This window comes from Salvelinus namaycush, chromosome 14 (assembly GCF_016432855.1).
Source record: "Salvelinus namaycush isolate Seneca chromosome 14, SaNama_1.0, whole genome shotgun sequence".
Lineage (NCBI taxonomy): Eukaryota > Metazoa > Chordata > Actinopteri > Salmoniformes > Salmonidae > Salvelinus > Salvelinus namaycush.
The window spans coordinates 15,787,162-15,805,090 of record NC_052320.1 but is presented as its reverse complement, the minus strand read 5'-3'; the positions used below and the strand labels follow the sequence as shown (position 1 = coordinate 15,805,090).

At 42.8% G+C, this 17,929-nt stretch overlaps 1 protein-coding gene across 1 annotated transcript in view; it reads right to left on the bottom strand.

The window, feature by feature from the left end:
- Nucleotides 1-4,610: 4,610 nt before the first annotated feature.
- LOC120059188 (signal peptide, CUB and EGF-like domain-containing protein 3) overlaps nucleotides 4,611-17,929 on the bottom strand; it is a 125,354-nt gene continuing 112,035 nt past the window's right edge. The window contains exons 10-23 of the mRNA XM_039008047.1: nucleotides 16,871-16,987; nucleotides 10,435-10,557; nucleotides 10,189-10,302; nucleotides 9,967-10,062; nucleotides 9,601-9,717; nucleotides 9,123-9,284; nucleotides 8,767-8,970; nucleotides 8,288-8,449; nucleotides 7,966-8,133; nucleotides 7,701-7,862; nucleotides 7,186-7,383; nucleotides 6,669-6,821; nucleotides 6,486-6,565; nucleotides 4,611-6,343 (exon numbers count right to left, since the gene is read on the bottom strand). Of these exons, the coding sequence (XP_038863975.1) occupies nucleotides 6,191-6,343; nucleotides 6,486-6,565; nucleotides 6,669-6,821; nucleotides 7,186-7,383; nucleotides 7,701-7,862; nucleotides 7,966-8,133; nucleotides 8,288-8,449; nucleotides 8,767-8,970; nucleotides 9,123-9,284; nucleotides 9,601-9,717; nucleotides 9,967-10,062; nucleotides 10,189-10,302; nucleotides 10,435-10,557; nucleotides 16,871-16,987 (2,009 nt within the window). The 3' untranslated portion in view covers nucleotides 4,611-6,190. The remainder of the gene's footprint in view (nucleotides 6,344-6,485; nucleotides 6,566-6,668; nucleotides 6,822-7,185; nucleotides 7,384-7,700; nucleotides 7,863-7,965; nucleotides 8,134-8,287; nucleotides 8,450-8,766; nucleotides 8,971-9,122; nucleotides 9,285-9,600; nucleotides 9,718-9,966; nucleotides 10,063-10,188; nucleotides 10,303-10,434; nucleotides 10,558-16,870; nucleotides 16,988-17,929) is intronic.

Genomic DNA, 17,929 nt, shown 5'->3' with positions numbered 1-17,929 from the left:
AACCCTTGTGTAGCCTCAACATTCTGTCTACTCCCCTTGTCCTAAGGGTCAACAATTACCCGCCTTCACTAAACCCCTAAAATACAGCAGATTGAATTTTAAACCCCAAATCTATTTTGCATGAAGAAACAACTGTCATTCATCACAAATTTTGTGAATATCTGGGTTTTCCCTCTTCACAATGCAGAAAGACTGCATTTAATCAGTGGACACCACTCGTTTTTATTACAACACACCTGTCATAATTGTTTTCTTTACTAAAGTAGAGGTTTATTATTATTATTGCTAAAGGTACTGCAAAGGTGTAAACATACATTTTTTAGCATGAGATAGCACTAGTATAACCTAAGAAAGTAGCAGAAATGTGCAGAAAGTAATTTTAAATGCATTTTATTGAAGGGAAACAATAAGTCTTGAATGTTTTTGGCAACATAGTGATATACTCTTATATACTGTACAATGAGGAATTCAACTACAAAGTACTAGTCTTCTCCCATTTTTTAACCATTGCCCCCACCCACAAGGTGTATAAACAACAACAATAAATACAAATAAAATAAGATAATAGATACAAAACAAAAACGTGAAGAATATAAATCAATCAACTCTAATTAGCACATGTAGGACAGTATGCAAGTGTGTGTGCATGGACTTTGCAGATGTATTTCTCACATGTGCAGCACATAGTATTTGTTTTACAGTCCTTCTTTGGAGGGCAGAATTGGCATCTCCTCCTCTTGCTTGCCCCCAGCTGCAGCCTCAGGTGGGCCAGGACAAGATTCAGCCCCCTGAACAGCTTTCACAAGCGCTGCAGAGGCTGCTGTGCGGGGGAGGCGCTCCCTTCTTTGAATGTGTGGGGTTACAAGTGCCTTTCCCAGCTGCTCCAGGAACACCCTCCTCTTGTTCCGCTTATCAGGCATCCAGGTAGGGTTGATCTTGTTCCATATCACGAAGGCATTGTATGAGGACACATCAATGATGTTATGGAAGATGACCAGGGGCCAGCTGGCAGTCATCCTCCTGCAGCTGTAAGTTCCAATCACCTTGTCCAGGTTGTCCACACCTCCTTTGTTGTGGTTGTAGTCCAGGATAATGGCTGGCTTCCTGTCCTCACGATCACTGATCTCAGCTGTTTTGTGCGGTTTGCTCAGGAGGACCACATTCTTGTTCCTCTTTGGGGGGTAAGTAACTAAAGTGGTGGTGGGGGTGAAGGCAAACTTTGATGAGAAGGCCTATCTCCCCCTTGTTGTGAGGAGTGCAGAGGGGAGCTCAGGCTTGTTCTTTCTAACTGTGCCAACCATGGTGATCTTCCTCTTCAGGAGCTACTGGCTAAGTTCATAAGAGGTGAAGAAATTGTCACACGTGACATTGTGCCTCCTCAGTCCATCTGTCACATCAAGCAAAACCCGCATCCCCTGGTTCTTCTCCGGGCCTCCAATGGTCGACTTCCCTGTGTAGACTTGCATCTTCCAAGCGTAGCTGGATTATGCGTCACAGGCCACCCATATCTTGATGCCATACTTTGCTGGTTTGCTGGGCATATACTGCCGGAAAGGACAGCGATCTCTTGACAAAAGAGATTACTATCAGTAATTAGTATCAGTGTCACAGAAAACAATCACATAAATCAATGACATTACAGAAATACATAATAAAATGAACAGTGAAAATCACTTACATTACAGAATGGAACCAGTTGCTCATCCACTGTTACTTCAGGCCCAGGGTTGTAGAGGTATGGCAGATGCTCCACCCACTTCTCCCAGACCTCTCTTATGGCCGCCAGTTTGTCTCTCACAAGTCTTGCAGGTCTTTACTCACGGTTATCAAATCGTAGCATTCTTGAGAAAGTGTGAAAGACTTTCAGTGTCATCATGGCACGTAAAATCGCCCTTCCATTCTCTGCATCCCAGAGACTACATGTAGCCTCGCCTCGGGACCTATACACACCCGCTAAGATTAGCAGCCCTATGTAGGCACGCAGGTCAAAATCTGATCTACGACCTGTTGGGCACTGAAACATGCACTCATGGCTTCAGCGAAGAGAGAACTTGGGGGACTGTCATCTGCAGCACCTTTATAGCCTCTGACTGCGTTCCCCATTAGTAAACAATGCTTTCAAGAAATGTTTATTTTGTCTGAAATTTTGTTTATTTTGTCTGAATTTAAAAAAAAATTGTCTGTGAACTTGAGTCATGTGTGGGGTCGTGGGGTCGTGGGGTCGTGGAGGGGAGATGCTGCACATGCACAAGAACGTTTTAGTTTTGTCTGATTTCAATCAGTAGCACACAATCTCAATTTCTCATTGTGTGTGTGTGTCTTTGTGGTTTTTGTGGTGTGTAAATGATTTTATAACTACCGGGTCAAAAATGACCCGAAGACAATCTTTGTACCCTGGTGGTGTACAGCTTTCATGGAAATATGAACAAAGGTGATGTTTCACTTTTTCTAATGTTGGAGTCACTCTAGGAAAGTCAGCAAATTTCAAGTTGAAAAAATATCATTTAAGGGGCTTTCTCTGCTGTTAAACATAGTGACAGGTAATTTTTTTACCTTTAAGACAACACAAGGGTTAGTATGACTTGATTTAATATTTTATCATTTAGAGACATTATACATGGTTTAAAAACGTGTACTTCTACAGCACTGGATATAATCTCAGCACAGTTTTGGATTAAATTGATGCTCGAATGATTTTGTCTGTTTCCATTCCAGTTTCAAGGGTGAGTCAGAAAGACCAGTACACAAACCTAATACACAAACTAGTACCTGACACACCCCTTATCTGCTCTAATTGTTTTTAAGAGATGGTTATTGTCTAGCCCCGTTTATACCTGGTGCTAACATGGGTACTTTGTCCTGATCTTGTGTACATTCTGATTGTGCCCACATTTCCAGAAATGTGTTGTCTACACATAGTATTTTAAATGTATGTTATCTGTCCACTGTGTCTGTATTGTGACCAGATATCCTGGTACCTTCCTTTAGGCACATTATTTCACAGCTTTTCTTTCAAAATAAGATATGCTATTTTTTGTAAGACACATATTGATGTAATCAGTCAATGCAGCAACCTGTCAATGATTTTAGAGGGTGGAATAATTATGATTTAAATGGTTTCTCTGTCCAGAGATGTCTATACAAGGCATGTTTGACTACCTCCGGAGGTGGGCAGGAGGATCTGATCACAATCAGATCACAATGTGTCTTTTGATTGTCTACACCTGTCTAAAAATGTGGGCACATTCAGAATGTGGACAAGATCAGGACAAAGGATGCAAGTTAGAACCAAGTATAAACAGGGATTCTGAGATGTCCTCCTTAGTCTCATAAACATATTTAAAGAAAAGGGCTACTTTGACATCAAATAATATTAGAAATTAAACTCAATTACAGTATGTTTATTTTGATAAGTGTTTTTGACAGAAACAAGCTCATAATCTTGTTTAATTTCATCTCTGTACATACTTAAATGTATTTTTTATTTTTACAGTTGATAAAGTTACATGCACGTGTGCATCTTCATCTTCATGGGTTGAACACAGTAGGCGAGCATTTAGAGAACAAACGAGAGCTACAAGAAATGTGAACAGCAATTCCATTCATTTAAAAAGACAATACAAAATCCAGAAATTTTTTCATGAGCAATAACAATTTTCAAGTGCAAATACCATTATCAACTCTGTGATACATCATAACAAACTCATGTAAAAAAACAAACCAAAAAAACTCAACCCAAAAAAACTCAACCATCTGATGTGTTCAGGCTGCAGGGACAGAGGGATGAAGAGAGTGAGTTGGGACAGGTGGAAACAGTGAGCGCTATGGACTGTTGCTATTGACATCGAAATGTTGGGATTTAAAAAAAACAGGGTGGTATAAATACTAATGGCAACTTTAAAACAAACATTCAAAAGAATACAGATATGGCAGATATTCTGTGATGTGTATTAAACAGTTCCTTCTGACTATGAGGTCTGCATGGCTAGGCCACGCTTGTCTTGCAATTTAGCAATGTGGTCAAAATCCTTTTCTCTTATCCAGAAGCACCTGTGCTTACAACTATCTAAAGGTATTGTACAATAGCTTTTACCATTTACACTGTTTATTTTCTCTTTTATTTACAAAAAAAAAATCCAAGGGAAATCCATTATATTTAAGAGCAGTAGCTAACATGTTGATTCTTCTTCAACAAAGGTTTGAGTGTATTAGGATTACTTGTTATCATTGTCATTTGTTTTTACATTGTAATAGTATTGCATTGATCAACTATATTCATTTTTCAACATTATTGTAGTGGGATGCTGAATATAAAGTAACTTCATTCAAACCCCTAACGCCAGTCACTATTTTTTTTAAATTAGTCCAAGAAAAGACAATCATTTGTTATGTTTTGACAAATATTAACATTGTTTTTTAGTATTTCTTTGGACACAGAGAGAGGAGTAGCACAATGGAGACTTCATTCATTGCACTACAACAAAGGTAGGATGACAGGCTCTAGATCTAGTGCACAAGATAATAACTAGGCTTTTGCCGAGCGGACAGTCTTTGGAAGAGCTGGTCTTATTGGGACAGAATCTGACGTGGGTGTTTGGGAAAAAGGGGGCTGGTGGGGGTGGGGTCTTTGGATTAGGGAGAGGGTGAAGAGGACATGGAAAGAAAATAGTTTGGGGATCCTGCTCAAGTTTATTTCGATTAAAAAGGATTCAAACCGTGTCAATTTTTTTTCCATTATTTACTAGATTGAAAGAAAAACTTTACAATCAGTTGGTAATCCATGGATGGAGAGGCAAATGTGATATGTCTTTCAACTTACATGAGGACAGGCGGTAGAATTGTATTTATACTTATGATGCATCTCTCTGAACACAACATTCTTTTATATTAATGCAATGGACTATTAGTGTGATGCGAGCACAGAAAGAGGACTTGAAATTGAAGAATTAAAGTGACCTTTTTAAAAGAAGCAGCAAACGTATGTCCCTCATAGACATTTCTCTATCTCTCTCTCACAGAGTTGTGTCCAATAAAGACATTTTCTGTATCACAGAACCTTGTCCTTTAATTAAGATGTATCTCTGTTTCACTCACCAGTCATGGACCATAGAGACATTTATCTGTCTCTCCCTCAACAGTCATGGAACATAGAGACATTTCTCTGTCTCTCTCCTCACCAGTCATGGACCATAGAGACATTATTCTGTCTTTCTCCTGTGATTCTCACAAATCTAGTTTTATATTTCTTTTCCATAATGTCCATCACCTTCTGGAAAAAAAACTATAAACTACAATTTATACACTTTGTTAAGTTAACTTGGATATAGACTAACAGAAAATATCTGTAGGTAGGTAACAGACAGTTATACAATCTGGACAGAAGAAAAAAACATAGAATAACTGTTTTAACAGTAATACCTTAACAAGAAGTTGCTCTAAGAGCTCAGATATAGTAAGGCTTTGAATGTTGTGGAATGTAACAATGACATGAAACTGACAGGTCCTTCTCCTTGAGGATTGCTTATGGAGGATATAGATATACAAAAGGTTATTCATTTATCAAAACAGACTCATCCTGACATGGTAAGAGTTAAAGCTGGAATTCAAGTGAAAGACTATTTATTAAAGCACGTTTACGATAACCCTGTTCCAGCTCAAAATATTATATTGCCCTTATATCCTTCTTCCTGTTTGACATAAATGCCTCTACCGTTGTCCATTTAGTCAACAAACAGACAACATGTGTCATCTGAAATGCACACATATCCTTCTAATTATGGATTGCTGTGAAAATGACAGACAAGGCCATCTATGCTATATGATAATAGAAACAAGAATGACAACAGCAACAAACAAAAAAATAGAATGACACAAACATATTGGAGTTGTGATAAATATTCAGAAAGAAGAGATGGGCAAGAAAGCCTGTACTGTACTTTGACTCAAGTTGGTTGGCTTCAGATACTGCATGGTTTTGGAGAAATTAAAAGGGCATACAACTAAATACTGCAAAACAGATTGAGTATGAGACTGCATAGTGAAGTGTGTCGTCAAAGCCTACAGTATGAAAAAATAGAAGAAAAAAATAGTTATTTTTGTCAACTTGTTAGAAGTCCTGTGAGAGTTCGTTGTTTGGCCTGTTAGAGGGGGGCGGGATCTGGTCCTTCAGGGGCGGGATTTGATGTGGTGACTACTTATATGGTCGCAAGAAGGCGGAGACTTTGCTGCTTATGAGGCGCAAGAAGGAGCGCGGCAGCATCTCGCTGAACTCCCGAGTGGTGTACTTGAAGTAGTTGTTTGGGTGGGCCAGCACGTCGAAGAGAGTTTTAATCAGCTTTTTATCCTGATAGGAAGAAGAGAACAACACAGCACACTTTACTGACAAGTATTCAAGTATACAAAAGTATTCAGACAATACCTGGCTTGAACATGAACATGACCCACTGAGGGATGCAGTAGTATGTATCTTAGCAGCAGACACTAACCTTTAGAATTTCTTGATGGTTTTCAGAGGCATAGAGTCTTCCATCTCTGACAATGTCCTCTACAAGCTGTTCATAATCCTCTGTGAATCCACAAAAACACATGATACAGTAAACACCTCAGAATCTGAAGACTTGCCCCCTCTGTTTCCTCAGTGGGTGTCTGTGTGGTGGGTGAGAGTTTACCGTCATAGGTGACATAGGGGATCTGGAAGCCTCGGGCACTGTTAGCCTCGTTGGACTTGAAGTTGATCCAGAGTCTGCGGGAGCGGGCGGTGAAGGCTATAGGTCGCTCGTACGTCTGACACGTCTCATAGGTGGTGATGGATGTGGCCGACCCTGGAAGAACAGACGAGATACAGAGAAGATTGACAAAATACTTTGCACATTGGGTATGCAGGCACTCAATCTCAATCTGCTCTTATGATAATTTCCTCAACTTGAAAGCTTCTCAAGTAGACACCTTAAAAACTAAAACCTTAAAATTGAACTATGTATAGTACAGTATTCGTTGTTTGAGAATTTTCAGTGTTTATTGAAACCTAGATCCGATTTCTATAGAGTGGATTGATATTGTGGTTGTGGAACACCCCACTGGGTTGAGAGGAGGCTGGTGATGGGAGGACGGCTCATAATAATGGCTGGAATGTAGTGAATGGAATGGTATTAAACACATGTGCTGGGTTATATGAGAGGTGCTTACAGTTCTTCCTCATCACCAGTACGTCTCCACACTCGTCCTCTGATGGCAGGAAGATCTCAGGCACCACCATGAGGATCTTGCGCTTGTTGGGTGGGTTGATGATCCAGATACATTCCACATTAGCTGGGTAGTTTCCGGGGTAGTTGGGCGACTCAATGTAACCTGTGAACTCGCCCATCTCTCCTCCGCATTCTCGGTCTAATGTACACACACACAGACAATAATACAAGTTATTAGTGAATCCATCTTGAGTTTTGGAAAGAGAGTCAATATTTCAAAATAAAATACATATTTCTATTTGGCTAGATAGATAAAATAAAAAATGTAATTTGTTACGTGTGGACCAATTCCCTTTAGGGTAATTTATGCAACCTGGATTTTTAATTTAATATTCATAGAAAAGGTATGCAAATTAAGGCTCAAGGCTACATTTTTGAAAGTCCAAAATAAAACGTGATTCTGTCAGAAAATGCATTCTGTATGCAAATAGCAGGTTTATACAATCAGGAACGTACTCTTGCACTGAGAGACACTGGTGGCCCCATCAAAGTCTGTAGTGGTGTTACCAGGACAAGTGATGCAGTAGTTCTGTCTGAACTCTGTCTGGTAGCTGCCCAAAGGGCAGCGAATACAGCGGTGCACCGTAGTGTTGTAGTAGTGGCCAGGGGAGCACTGAACTGCAGAGAGGAGAGGGACACACACATACCCACACTTACAAACCAAATCTGAGGTGAAATATTATTAATGGCACAGATGTGAGGATAATATGACGTAACTGACCTTTGACCTCACAGTCATGGAAGGAGCTGGACCCCTCCCGTTTGGTGCTCAGCCCCCCTCCGCAGGGGAAGCATAGGGTCCGTCCCAGGTCAGGCTGGTAGGAGCCAAACGGGCATGGCTGGCATGGCTGAAACCCATCACTGGAGAAGTAGCCAGTAGGGCACTGACCTTGATGTAGACAACAGTAACAAGACACTTTCAGTCAGATAGAGATGTACAGTACCCTGTGCTGCACTTCACTATAGGTTACTGTACAATGTTGGCACATGCAGACATATGAATGGATAATTAGTGCAGTCTGCCATCAGGGGTGTGTATGTACCTGCACAGGAGGAGATGTTGCGTGCTCCGGCAGGTCCATGCCCATCACTGCCAGGGCACAGGTCACAGGCCAGCTGCCCCTCCCTCTCCTGAAAGGTGCCAGGTGGGCACTGGATGCAGCGCTCCTGTTCCCCTTGGTAGTACGATCCTGGCAAACATCTGACTGAGAGAATAGCCAGGAGGGGTCTGGTGAGAGAGCTATACAGTACACACACTGACACCAAACACTCCTGGCTCCAAACTAACTAGCACACCACAGCTCTGGAGATGTTTTTGTATTCAGTACATGAGACTATATGAATACATAAGTACACACGAGTCATAAATAGTCATGAGAACCTATGTCAGTTTATGGTTTGTGTCACGACAGTGTCTTGACTGTTTATGCCATCCGTGATATAATAACATTTACGTACAGAATCATGGTCTGCATGGTAACTGGTGACAGAGAAAGATGGCTGCCAAACTGGTCTTTCTTACCACAGCGTCCGCTGTCCTTCTCCCGTCCTGGACCACAGTTCTGGTGGCCTGAGGCGACCTGGGGCAGCTTCTGGGCCACCTCGTACTCCAGCCCAGCCACGCGGATCAGGAAACGCTCCTGGTTGATCGACTTCTTCAGGGCCTTGATGTATGTCTTCACTTGCTTCTCCATGCGCTGGCGCAGGCAACTCAGGTTACAGCTCCCTATGGGGAAGAAGGGACAGTACATATTACCAGATCAATCAATCAATTCATCAATTAATTAATTAAGCAATTAAAGATGAATCAATCAGTCAATCACAGTGTCAGGGAGGTATATCCAAGCAGACATCTTGTAAATCTCAGTACTGATTGACCTGTGGTGTCTCCTGGCTTGACCTCCGCCTCGAGCTCCAGGGTGATGCGTGTCACTTCTTTGTTGGTGGGGTTACGGACACGACGCCCTTTGGCCTTCTTGGAGGAGTCACATTTGAGGTTGACAAACGTAACCAGGCAGTTATTGCAGGGCTGTCCACTTCCTAGAGACACATTATTGTAAAACAACATTGTAAGTTACTGTCAACATCAATGCTGGGTCTTTCATGGGTTAGGGGTGGGGTGGTCTGTTAGCAGCATATGTTAGACAGATTACTGGCTTCCTCGCACATAATCACAGTGAGGGTTACTATGTAGCAAATACACAGAGACCCACTTACCTACAAATTTGCTGTTGAATATGCACACACTGAATATGAGACATACAGAAAAAAAGAATGCACTGTAGTTGAATTGTCAGTTTTTTTGTAAGGTCATCATTACCAAGGTCTGGAATGTAGGCCAGATGTGGCCCCTCACCTGGCCCCAGCGCTCGGCCCCTGTCCTCAGCCCTGCCTGTCAGCTTGGGGTGCAGGTGGCACTTGGCATCTTTGATCTTGAAAGAGGCGGTCTGCTTCACTGGAGGGGCCCCTGTTTCTACAGGCAAACAGAGAAGTGCAGGTGGATGGGTGTAGAGGAGGACCACACTACAATAGAACCATTCCGTCCACAACAGTTGCATATATGCAGTGGCACAGATAGGAACAATATACAAACCCATTGATACTGACCACAACCCCTAACCCTAACCCTAGATCCATCTGCAACCCTAACCCTAACCCTAACCCTAGCAACATCTGCAACCTTCTACCTAAGTCCCAAGAATGCCTCTGTAGGACACTGTACCTATGCAGCTCGGACTGCTGCTTGTGTTCAGTCTGGCTGGGGATTTGCCTCGTAGGATGGGGATGCCACAGCTCACTGTATAGCTGCTGTCAGATTCTGTAAATGATCCAACATATCTTTACAGCTTCAGTCAGAAGTCATTTAAATCAATAGCACACAATGTTTGAGATAGAAACTGTAACAATGTGTATTAACGCTGATATTGTATATGGATGCCTCTACCTGCCAGATAGTGAGCCTTGGAGGTGCAGGTGAGGGAGCAGCTCTCTTTCTTGCCTGTTTTACTGCAGGTCAGAGTGGTCTTGGGAGCTAGGCCAGGCAGACATTTCACCAGCTCTGAATGAACATAAAAACAACATCACAATCATACACTACTCATCAATTACAACATCCTTTCCATGACTTTGGAACCAAGCCATAATGTGTGTTTCTATGTCCTGACCACCGGGTGGTGGTGTTGTTACATACCAATGCAGTCCTTCCTGTTCCAGTGCAGCTTGTATCCAGTTGGACAAGTACACTCATAGCTCCCCTGAGTGTTAACACAGCCATATTTACAGCTACCTCGGTTTATACTGCACTCATCAATATCTGCAGAGGAAAATGGACAGTTATGACCATGTACAGGTAAACTTTAGTAAATACTTAAGATAAAAACTTGAGATACAAAATATTTTGAAATCCAGTGCTGAGTTAATTAAGCAATTAAAACATCCCAGAATGCTTAGGGTTATGCATAAAAATGCCCAGTTGCTCATTATTTTGGCTACCATGGCTAGAAGAAATACATATCTCAAAAGGGGTCTCAAATGAGCATGGGGGTATAAAGGGTGTGTGTCTCAGTCACCAGATCTCAACCCAATTGTAACACTAATGAGAGATTCTGGAGCGGTGGCTGAGACAGCTTTTCCCACCACCATCAACAAAATAGAATTTCTCATGGAAGATGGTGTCACATCCCTCCAATAGAGTTCCAGACACTTTTATTATCACAGTTACCTGTATGTCTAGACCCAGCATCCAATACACTCATATGAGTGGAAATCCACAAGGCAACAATTCAACACATCAAACACATAGACATACAGTACCAGTCAAACGTTTGGACACACCTACTCATTCAAGGGTTTGGATTGCTTTTCCAACAGCCTTGAAGGAGTTCCCACATATGCTGAGCACTTGTTGGCTGCCCTTCCTTCACTCTGCGGCCCAACTCATCTCAAACCATCTCAATTGGGTTGAAATTAAGAAAAATTAAGAAAAACCCTTGAATGAGTAGGTGTGGCCAAACTTTTGACTGGTACTGTATGCACACTCACTCACTCACTCAGTTCTACTGTCAGTGATCACTTCTACAAAAGATGAATGTCTGTTTTGATAAACAGGCCTGATTTCTCATTTGAATCCAGGACGTGATATCACTGCTTTGCATTTCCCCTTTGTCAGAAACTTCTCTTCCCACCAAAGTTCTCTCTCTTTGGAAAGAAGAACACTTGGAGGGACTTTACAGAACCAGAGAGGAGTAAATGATAATAACTTTTTAACACACATAAACCAAAACCAAGGCAAGGCGGTGTGGCTCGGTGCTGAGGACGAGGAGGACAAGGCAAGGCGGTGTGGCTCAGGGCTGAGGATGAGGAGGACAAGGCAAAGCGGTGTGGCTCAGGGCTGAGGATGAGGAAGACAAGGCAAGGTGGTGTGGCTCGGTGCTGAGGACGAGGAGGACAAGGCAAGGCGGTGTGGCTCAGGGCTGAGGATGAGGAGGACAAGGCAAGGCGGTGTGGCTCGGTGCTGAGGACGAGGAGGACAAGGCAAGGCGGTGTGGCTCAGGGCTGAGGATGAGGAGGACAAGGCAAAGCGGTGTGGCTCAGGGCTGAGGATGAGGAAGACAAGGCAAGGTGGTGTGTCTCTGGGCTGAAAATGACACGGCAAGGGGGTGTGGCTTGGTGCTGAGGATGAGGGGGACAAGGCAAGGCAGTGTGGCTCGGGGCTGAGGCTGAGGATGATGAGGACAAGGCAAGGCAGTGTGGCTTGGTGCTGAGGCTGAGGATGATGAGGACAAGGCAAGGCAGTGTGGCTTGGTGCTGAGGATGAGGGGGACAAGGCAAAGAGGTGTGGTTCGGTGCTGGGCCAAGCCAGGCTTAGTGACAGGGACACCAGGAGAGAAACACAGATAATAACCGTGATTGATGATGTGGCCTGCTGATAGAATATCGATTAGCTTGATTATTCAGCGTGAATAAAACAGTCTGCAAGCCTCCACTGCTCTCTCCCACCATGGAGATGATGACTTCATCAATAGTGTTTGGCTGGGGTTGTGTTGCCACAAAGCAAAGGAGATGTATCTGTCTGTCAAGCTGCTTGTCTGAAGAAATCTGACCTTCACCTTGAATAACTCCATTTAATGAGAGAGAGAGAGAGACAGAGAGAGAGAGAGACAGAGAGAGTGAGAGTGAGAGTGAGAGAGAGCGAGACAGAGAGAGTGAGAGAAAGAGAGAGACAGAGAGAGTGAGAGACAGAGAGAGAGAGAGAGAGATAGAGAGAGAGAGAGAGAGACAGAGAGACAGAGAGAGAGAGAGAGAGAGAGAGAGAGAGAGAGAGAGAGAGAGAGAGAGAGAGAGAGAGAGAGAGAGAGAGAGACAGAGACAGAGACAGAGACAGAGACAGAGACAGAGACAGAGAGAGAGAGAGAGAGAGAGAGAGAGAGAGAGAGAGAGAGAGAGAGAGAGAGAGAGAGAGAGAGAGAGAGAGAGACAGAGAGAGAGAGAGAGAGAGAGAGAGACAGAGAGAGAGAGAGAGAGAGAGAGAGAGAGAGAGAGAGAGAGAGAGAGAGAGAGAGAGAGAGAGAGAGACAGAGAGAGACAGAGAGAGAGAGTGAGAGAGAGAGAGACAGAGAGAGAGAGAGAGAGAGAGAGAGAGAGAGAGAGAGAGAGAGAGACAGAGAGAGAGAGAGACAGAGAGAGAGAGAGAGAGAGAGAGAGACAGAGAGACAGAGAGAGAGAGAGAGACAGGGAGAGAGAGAGAGAGAGAGAGAGAGTTTCTATTTTTCTTCTCAAGCTTGAAATGTGAAAAAAACTTTGAGTAAACCTTTGTCAAGCCCTCTCTACAGCAAGCTCTGTTTTTCTTTCTGTTTGCTCAGAAGAAATCAACTCATTCATCCCAGAGGCCAATGTGGGATTGGAGAATAAGAGGGGAGAGTCAAAGAGAGAGAAGAAAAAGACATTCAGATTGACATGAATGCTGACCTCATGCATCATTATTGTCTGTGGATGATATCATCCGCTGGTGTCAAAGACATTACTCCAACTCCAGGGGGGAACGAAAAGAAACATGAAAATGAGCTAGCTCACCCGCCGGCTCTTGCTTCCTTCAATAGGCATCAATACCTGTCATCTCCCTGACACGCAGACACACATTCTTCTGCCCCAGACTCCAGTGAGACTGAGAGGCTGTAGAATAGGCTAATCACAGTTTGACTGTGAAGGTCAACAGTAAACAGAGGGCACCATGTCTGTAGAGAATGGGGTACCTTGTCTTCTTAAAAACTTCTTAGGGCTAGGGGGCAGTATTCGGAAGTTCGGATAACTGACGTGCCTAAAGTAAACTGCCTGTTACTCAGGCCCAGAAGCTAGGATATGCATATAATTGGTAGTATTGGATAGAAAATATGGCCGGCAAAAACCCGAGGAGAATCCATCCGGATATTTTTTTTTTGAGGTCACCACCTATTCAGACACTTGTCTATGGGATTTTCATAGCAAATCCTCCCAGATTGCAGTTACTATGGCTTCCACTAGATGTCAACAGTCTTTAGAAAGGGTTTCAGTCTTGTTTTTTTTAAATGAGCTAGAATTTGTAGTTTTTCAAGGTGGCTCTCATTTGGACTGTAGTCTTGTGGCGCGCGTGGATGAGGGCGCGCACTTCGTTATTTATCTCCGGTATTGAACATACTATTCTCCGTCTTAAATTGTATCATTTATTTACATATTAGGGTACCTGAGGATTGATTAGAAATGTTGTTTGACTTGTTTGGACGAAGTTTATTGGTAACTTTTTGGATTGCTTTGTCTGCATGTTGAACGACTGGAATGACTAGAACGACTTTTTGGGGATATAAAGGACTTTATCAAACAAAAAAAACATTTGTTGTGTAGCTGGGACCCTTGGGATTGCAAACAGAGGAAGATTTTCAAAGGTAAGTGATTTATTTTATCGCTATTTCTGACTTTTGTGACGCCTCTGCTTGTTAGTAAAATGTTTTTAAAGATTTTGTTAGCTGTCCTCAGATAATCGCATGGTATGCTTCCGCCGTAAAGTATTTTTGAAATCTGACAAAGTGGCTGGATTAACAAGAAGTTAAGCTTTTAAATGATGTATGACACATGTATTTTCATGAATGTTTAATATTAACCATTTTTGTATTTAGAATTTCGCGCTCTGCAATTTCACTGGATGTTGTCGAGATGGGGCGCTATGCTTATCAAGTGATTGTAACCAAGTCAAATACAATACAAGTCAAATACAATAAGTTGTATTCTAATGATCAAATATCAACTTGGTTTTATGTAAACAACATATTGATTCATTCAGATGGAATAATCATACAGTAACATCTACTCTACAGCTCGCGTACCACCTCATACATGCCTCTCTCACTTTAACGCCACAGTGTAACTCCACCATGTGGTTTTCCTGTCTCAGTCAGGGTAGTCTCTCTCACATGTCAGCTGAAGCCAGTGATGACAGGCCTCCACAGCAGGTCACTGACCTAATAGGGGTTATTTAGGGTGAGTCCATTGTTAAGCACTGAGCAGCAGTCTCTGGAGTGTTTGGCAGCTATATTTCAACTGATAAACTACAGTGGGGAATAACACAACCTTGGTTACTGCTGTGGAAGAGGAGGTGCAGGGGAAGCAACATAAATCTCAGGGTTATCTAACAGTTCCGACAGTGTAGACTAGAAGAGGGAGGGAGAGTCATTCATCACCAGTAGGACTTTTCTAGAATGGCACACAGATACACACACAGCTCTTATGCCAGGCAACTATTCTGCCCTCTCATTCACACATATTACATTCCATGTGCTGGAAATATGCTATCATAACATTCCTGCATTGGTAGACCTGTCAAAACGAACAAGAATGGAGAAGAAATAATTGGAAAGCTATGTGTTTTGTGTGTGTACATAGTCTGTCGCTCTGTCTCTCACTCTCTCTGTCTCTTTCTCTCCCCTCTCTCTCTCTCTGTTGCTCTCTCTCTTTGTCTCTCTCTCTCTTTGTCTCTCTCTCTCTGTCACTCTCAATTCAATTTCAATTTAAGGGCTTTATTGGCATGGAAAACATATGTTAACTTTGCCAAACCAAAGCAAGTAAAGTAGATAATAAAAAAAGTGAAATAAACAATTACAATTTACAGTAAACATTACACTCACAAAAGTTCCAAAAGAATAAAGACATTTCAATGTCATATTATGTGCAAATAGTTAAGTACAAAAGGGAAAATAAATAAACATAAATATGGGTTGTATTTACAATGGTGTTTGTTCTTCACTGGTTGCCCTTTTCTTGTGGCAGCAGGTCACAAATATTGCTGCTGTGATGGCATACTGTGGTATTTCACCCAATAGATATGGGAGTTTAACAAAATTGGGTTTGTTTTCGAATTCTTTGTGGATCTGTGTAATCTGAGGGAAATATGTGTCTCTAATATGGTCATACATCTGGCAGGAGGTTAGGAAGTGCAGCTCAGTTTCCACCTCATTTTGTGGGCAGTGTGCACATAGCCTGTCTTCTCTTGAGAGCCAGGTCTGCCTATGGCGGCCTTTCTCAATAGCAAGGCTATGCTCAAGGAGTCAGTACATAGTCAAAGCTTTCCTTAAGTTTTGGTCAGTCACAGTGGTCAGGTATTCTGCCAATGTGTACTCTCTGTTTAGGGCCCAATTGCATTCTAGTTTGCTCTGTTTTTTTGTTAATTATTTCCAATGTGTCAAGTAATTATCTTTTTGTTTTCTCATGATATGGTTGGGTCTAATTGTGTTGCTCTCCTTGAGCTCTGTGGGGTCTGTTTGTGTTTGTGAACAGAGCCCCAGGACCAGCTTGCTTAGTGGACTCTTCTCCAGGTTCATCTCTCTGTAGGTGATGGCATTGTTATGGAAGGTTTGGGAATCGCTTCCTTTTAAGTGGTTGTAGAATTTAACGCCTCCTTTTCTGGATTTTGATCATTATTGGGTATCGGCCTAATTCTGCTCTGCATGCATTATTTGGTGTTTTACGTTGTACATGGAGGATATTTTTGCAGAATTCTGCAAACAGTCTCAATTTGGTGTTCGTCCCATTTTGTGAATTCTCTCTCTCTCTCTCTCTCTCTCTCCTCTTTCTCTGTCTCGCTCTGTCTCTCTCTTTCTCTCTCTCTGTCTCTCTCTGTCACTCTCTCTCTCAATGTCCTACACCTCCTCTGAGAGACCCTCTGCTGAGAGGTCTCTGGAGACAGCATCAGATTCAGACCCGTGATACACAGACCATCAAAGGGCCGCTGAAACAGCCTGATGTGCTCAAACAGGTCCCTCTCTCTCTGCCCTGCAGATCTGGCACACACCATCAAGCACATCCTCTTATAAGAGTTGTTTGTTTTAGTGCAACTGTGTACTACTCATGTCACAAAATCAAGGCTAAATCAGTCTTCCTCCAACTCGGGATTGCCAGCATTAGACTGACTGGTCTGATGAGCAATATGGAATAAGGAGCCATACAAACAGACTACACAAAATACAGCTGGTATAAAAACTAGATGAAATAATGCCAATGAATATTCAAGTTACGAGGGATAACGATCTAGAGAAAGTGTGGTGGGCTGGGTGAGTAATAGTGTACAGAGACCTGGAGAGGCGGGAGAAGTGCCACCTTACCTCCACAATGTGCCAGACCGTAGAGAACATAGCCTTTATGACAGAAGCACTGGAAGCTGCCGGGGGAGTTGACGCAGGAATGGTCACACGCCCGGTCAAAAGAACACTCGTCAATGTCTGGGAAGAGGGGAAATATAGAGACATGGGTATGAATTCACATTATTCACATACACAACTTCTTACAACTCATTTAAGATTTTGTAATGAGAAAAAAAAAACGATTTATGGCAGCTTGGATTAGTAATAAATTGCAATGCGACCTGGCAAATAACAAAATGTTTTTTAAAATTGAAAATCATTTTGTTTGGAATGAGACATTGGTTGACAGTCTGAGCAGGAGTCTGAGCAGGAGTCTGAGCAGGAGTCTGAGCAGGAGTCTGAGCAGGAGTCTGAGCAGGAGTCTGAACAGGAGTATGTTTCCTCTACTGATAACAGGAGCTTTGGACCATTTTTCAATTCTCGAACTACCTGTCAATCATTTCCCCATATTACTGTTTCGTCCACTAAAAAAATGACAATTTAATGAACATTCCCTCTAGCTCACTATCTTGAAAATGTCTCATTATTTTGTTCTGAAGCCAATTGGAAATAATTTGTCTGAGAAGCAGAGAGTCATGAATATGTCTGTCTAAAGGAAATAGCCCATACCTCTCCAGCCAACTTCCCTCACCCTGCCCCCTGCCACCCAGCACTGCATTGTTACTTTCTCTATCCGTATTCCCTGACCCTGCCCCCTGCCACCCAGCACTGCATTGTTACTTTCTCTATCCGTATTCCCTGACCCTGCCCCCTGCCACCCAGCACTGCATTGCTTTCTCTATCCGTATTCCCTGACCCTGCCCCCTGCCACCCAGCACTGCATTGCTTTCTCTATCCGTATTCCCTGCCCCTGCCCCCTGCCACCCAGCACTGCATTGTTACTTTCTCTATCCGTATTCCCTGACCCTGCCCCCTGCCACCCAGCACTGCATTGCTTTCTCTATCCGTATTCCCTGACCCTGCCCCCTGCCACCCAGCACTGCATTGTTACTTTCTCTATCCGTATTCCCTGACCCTGCC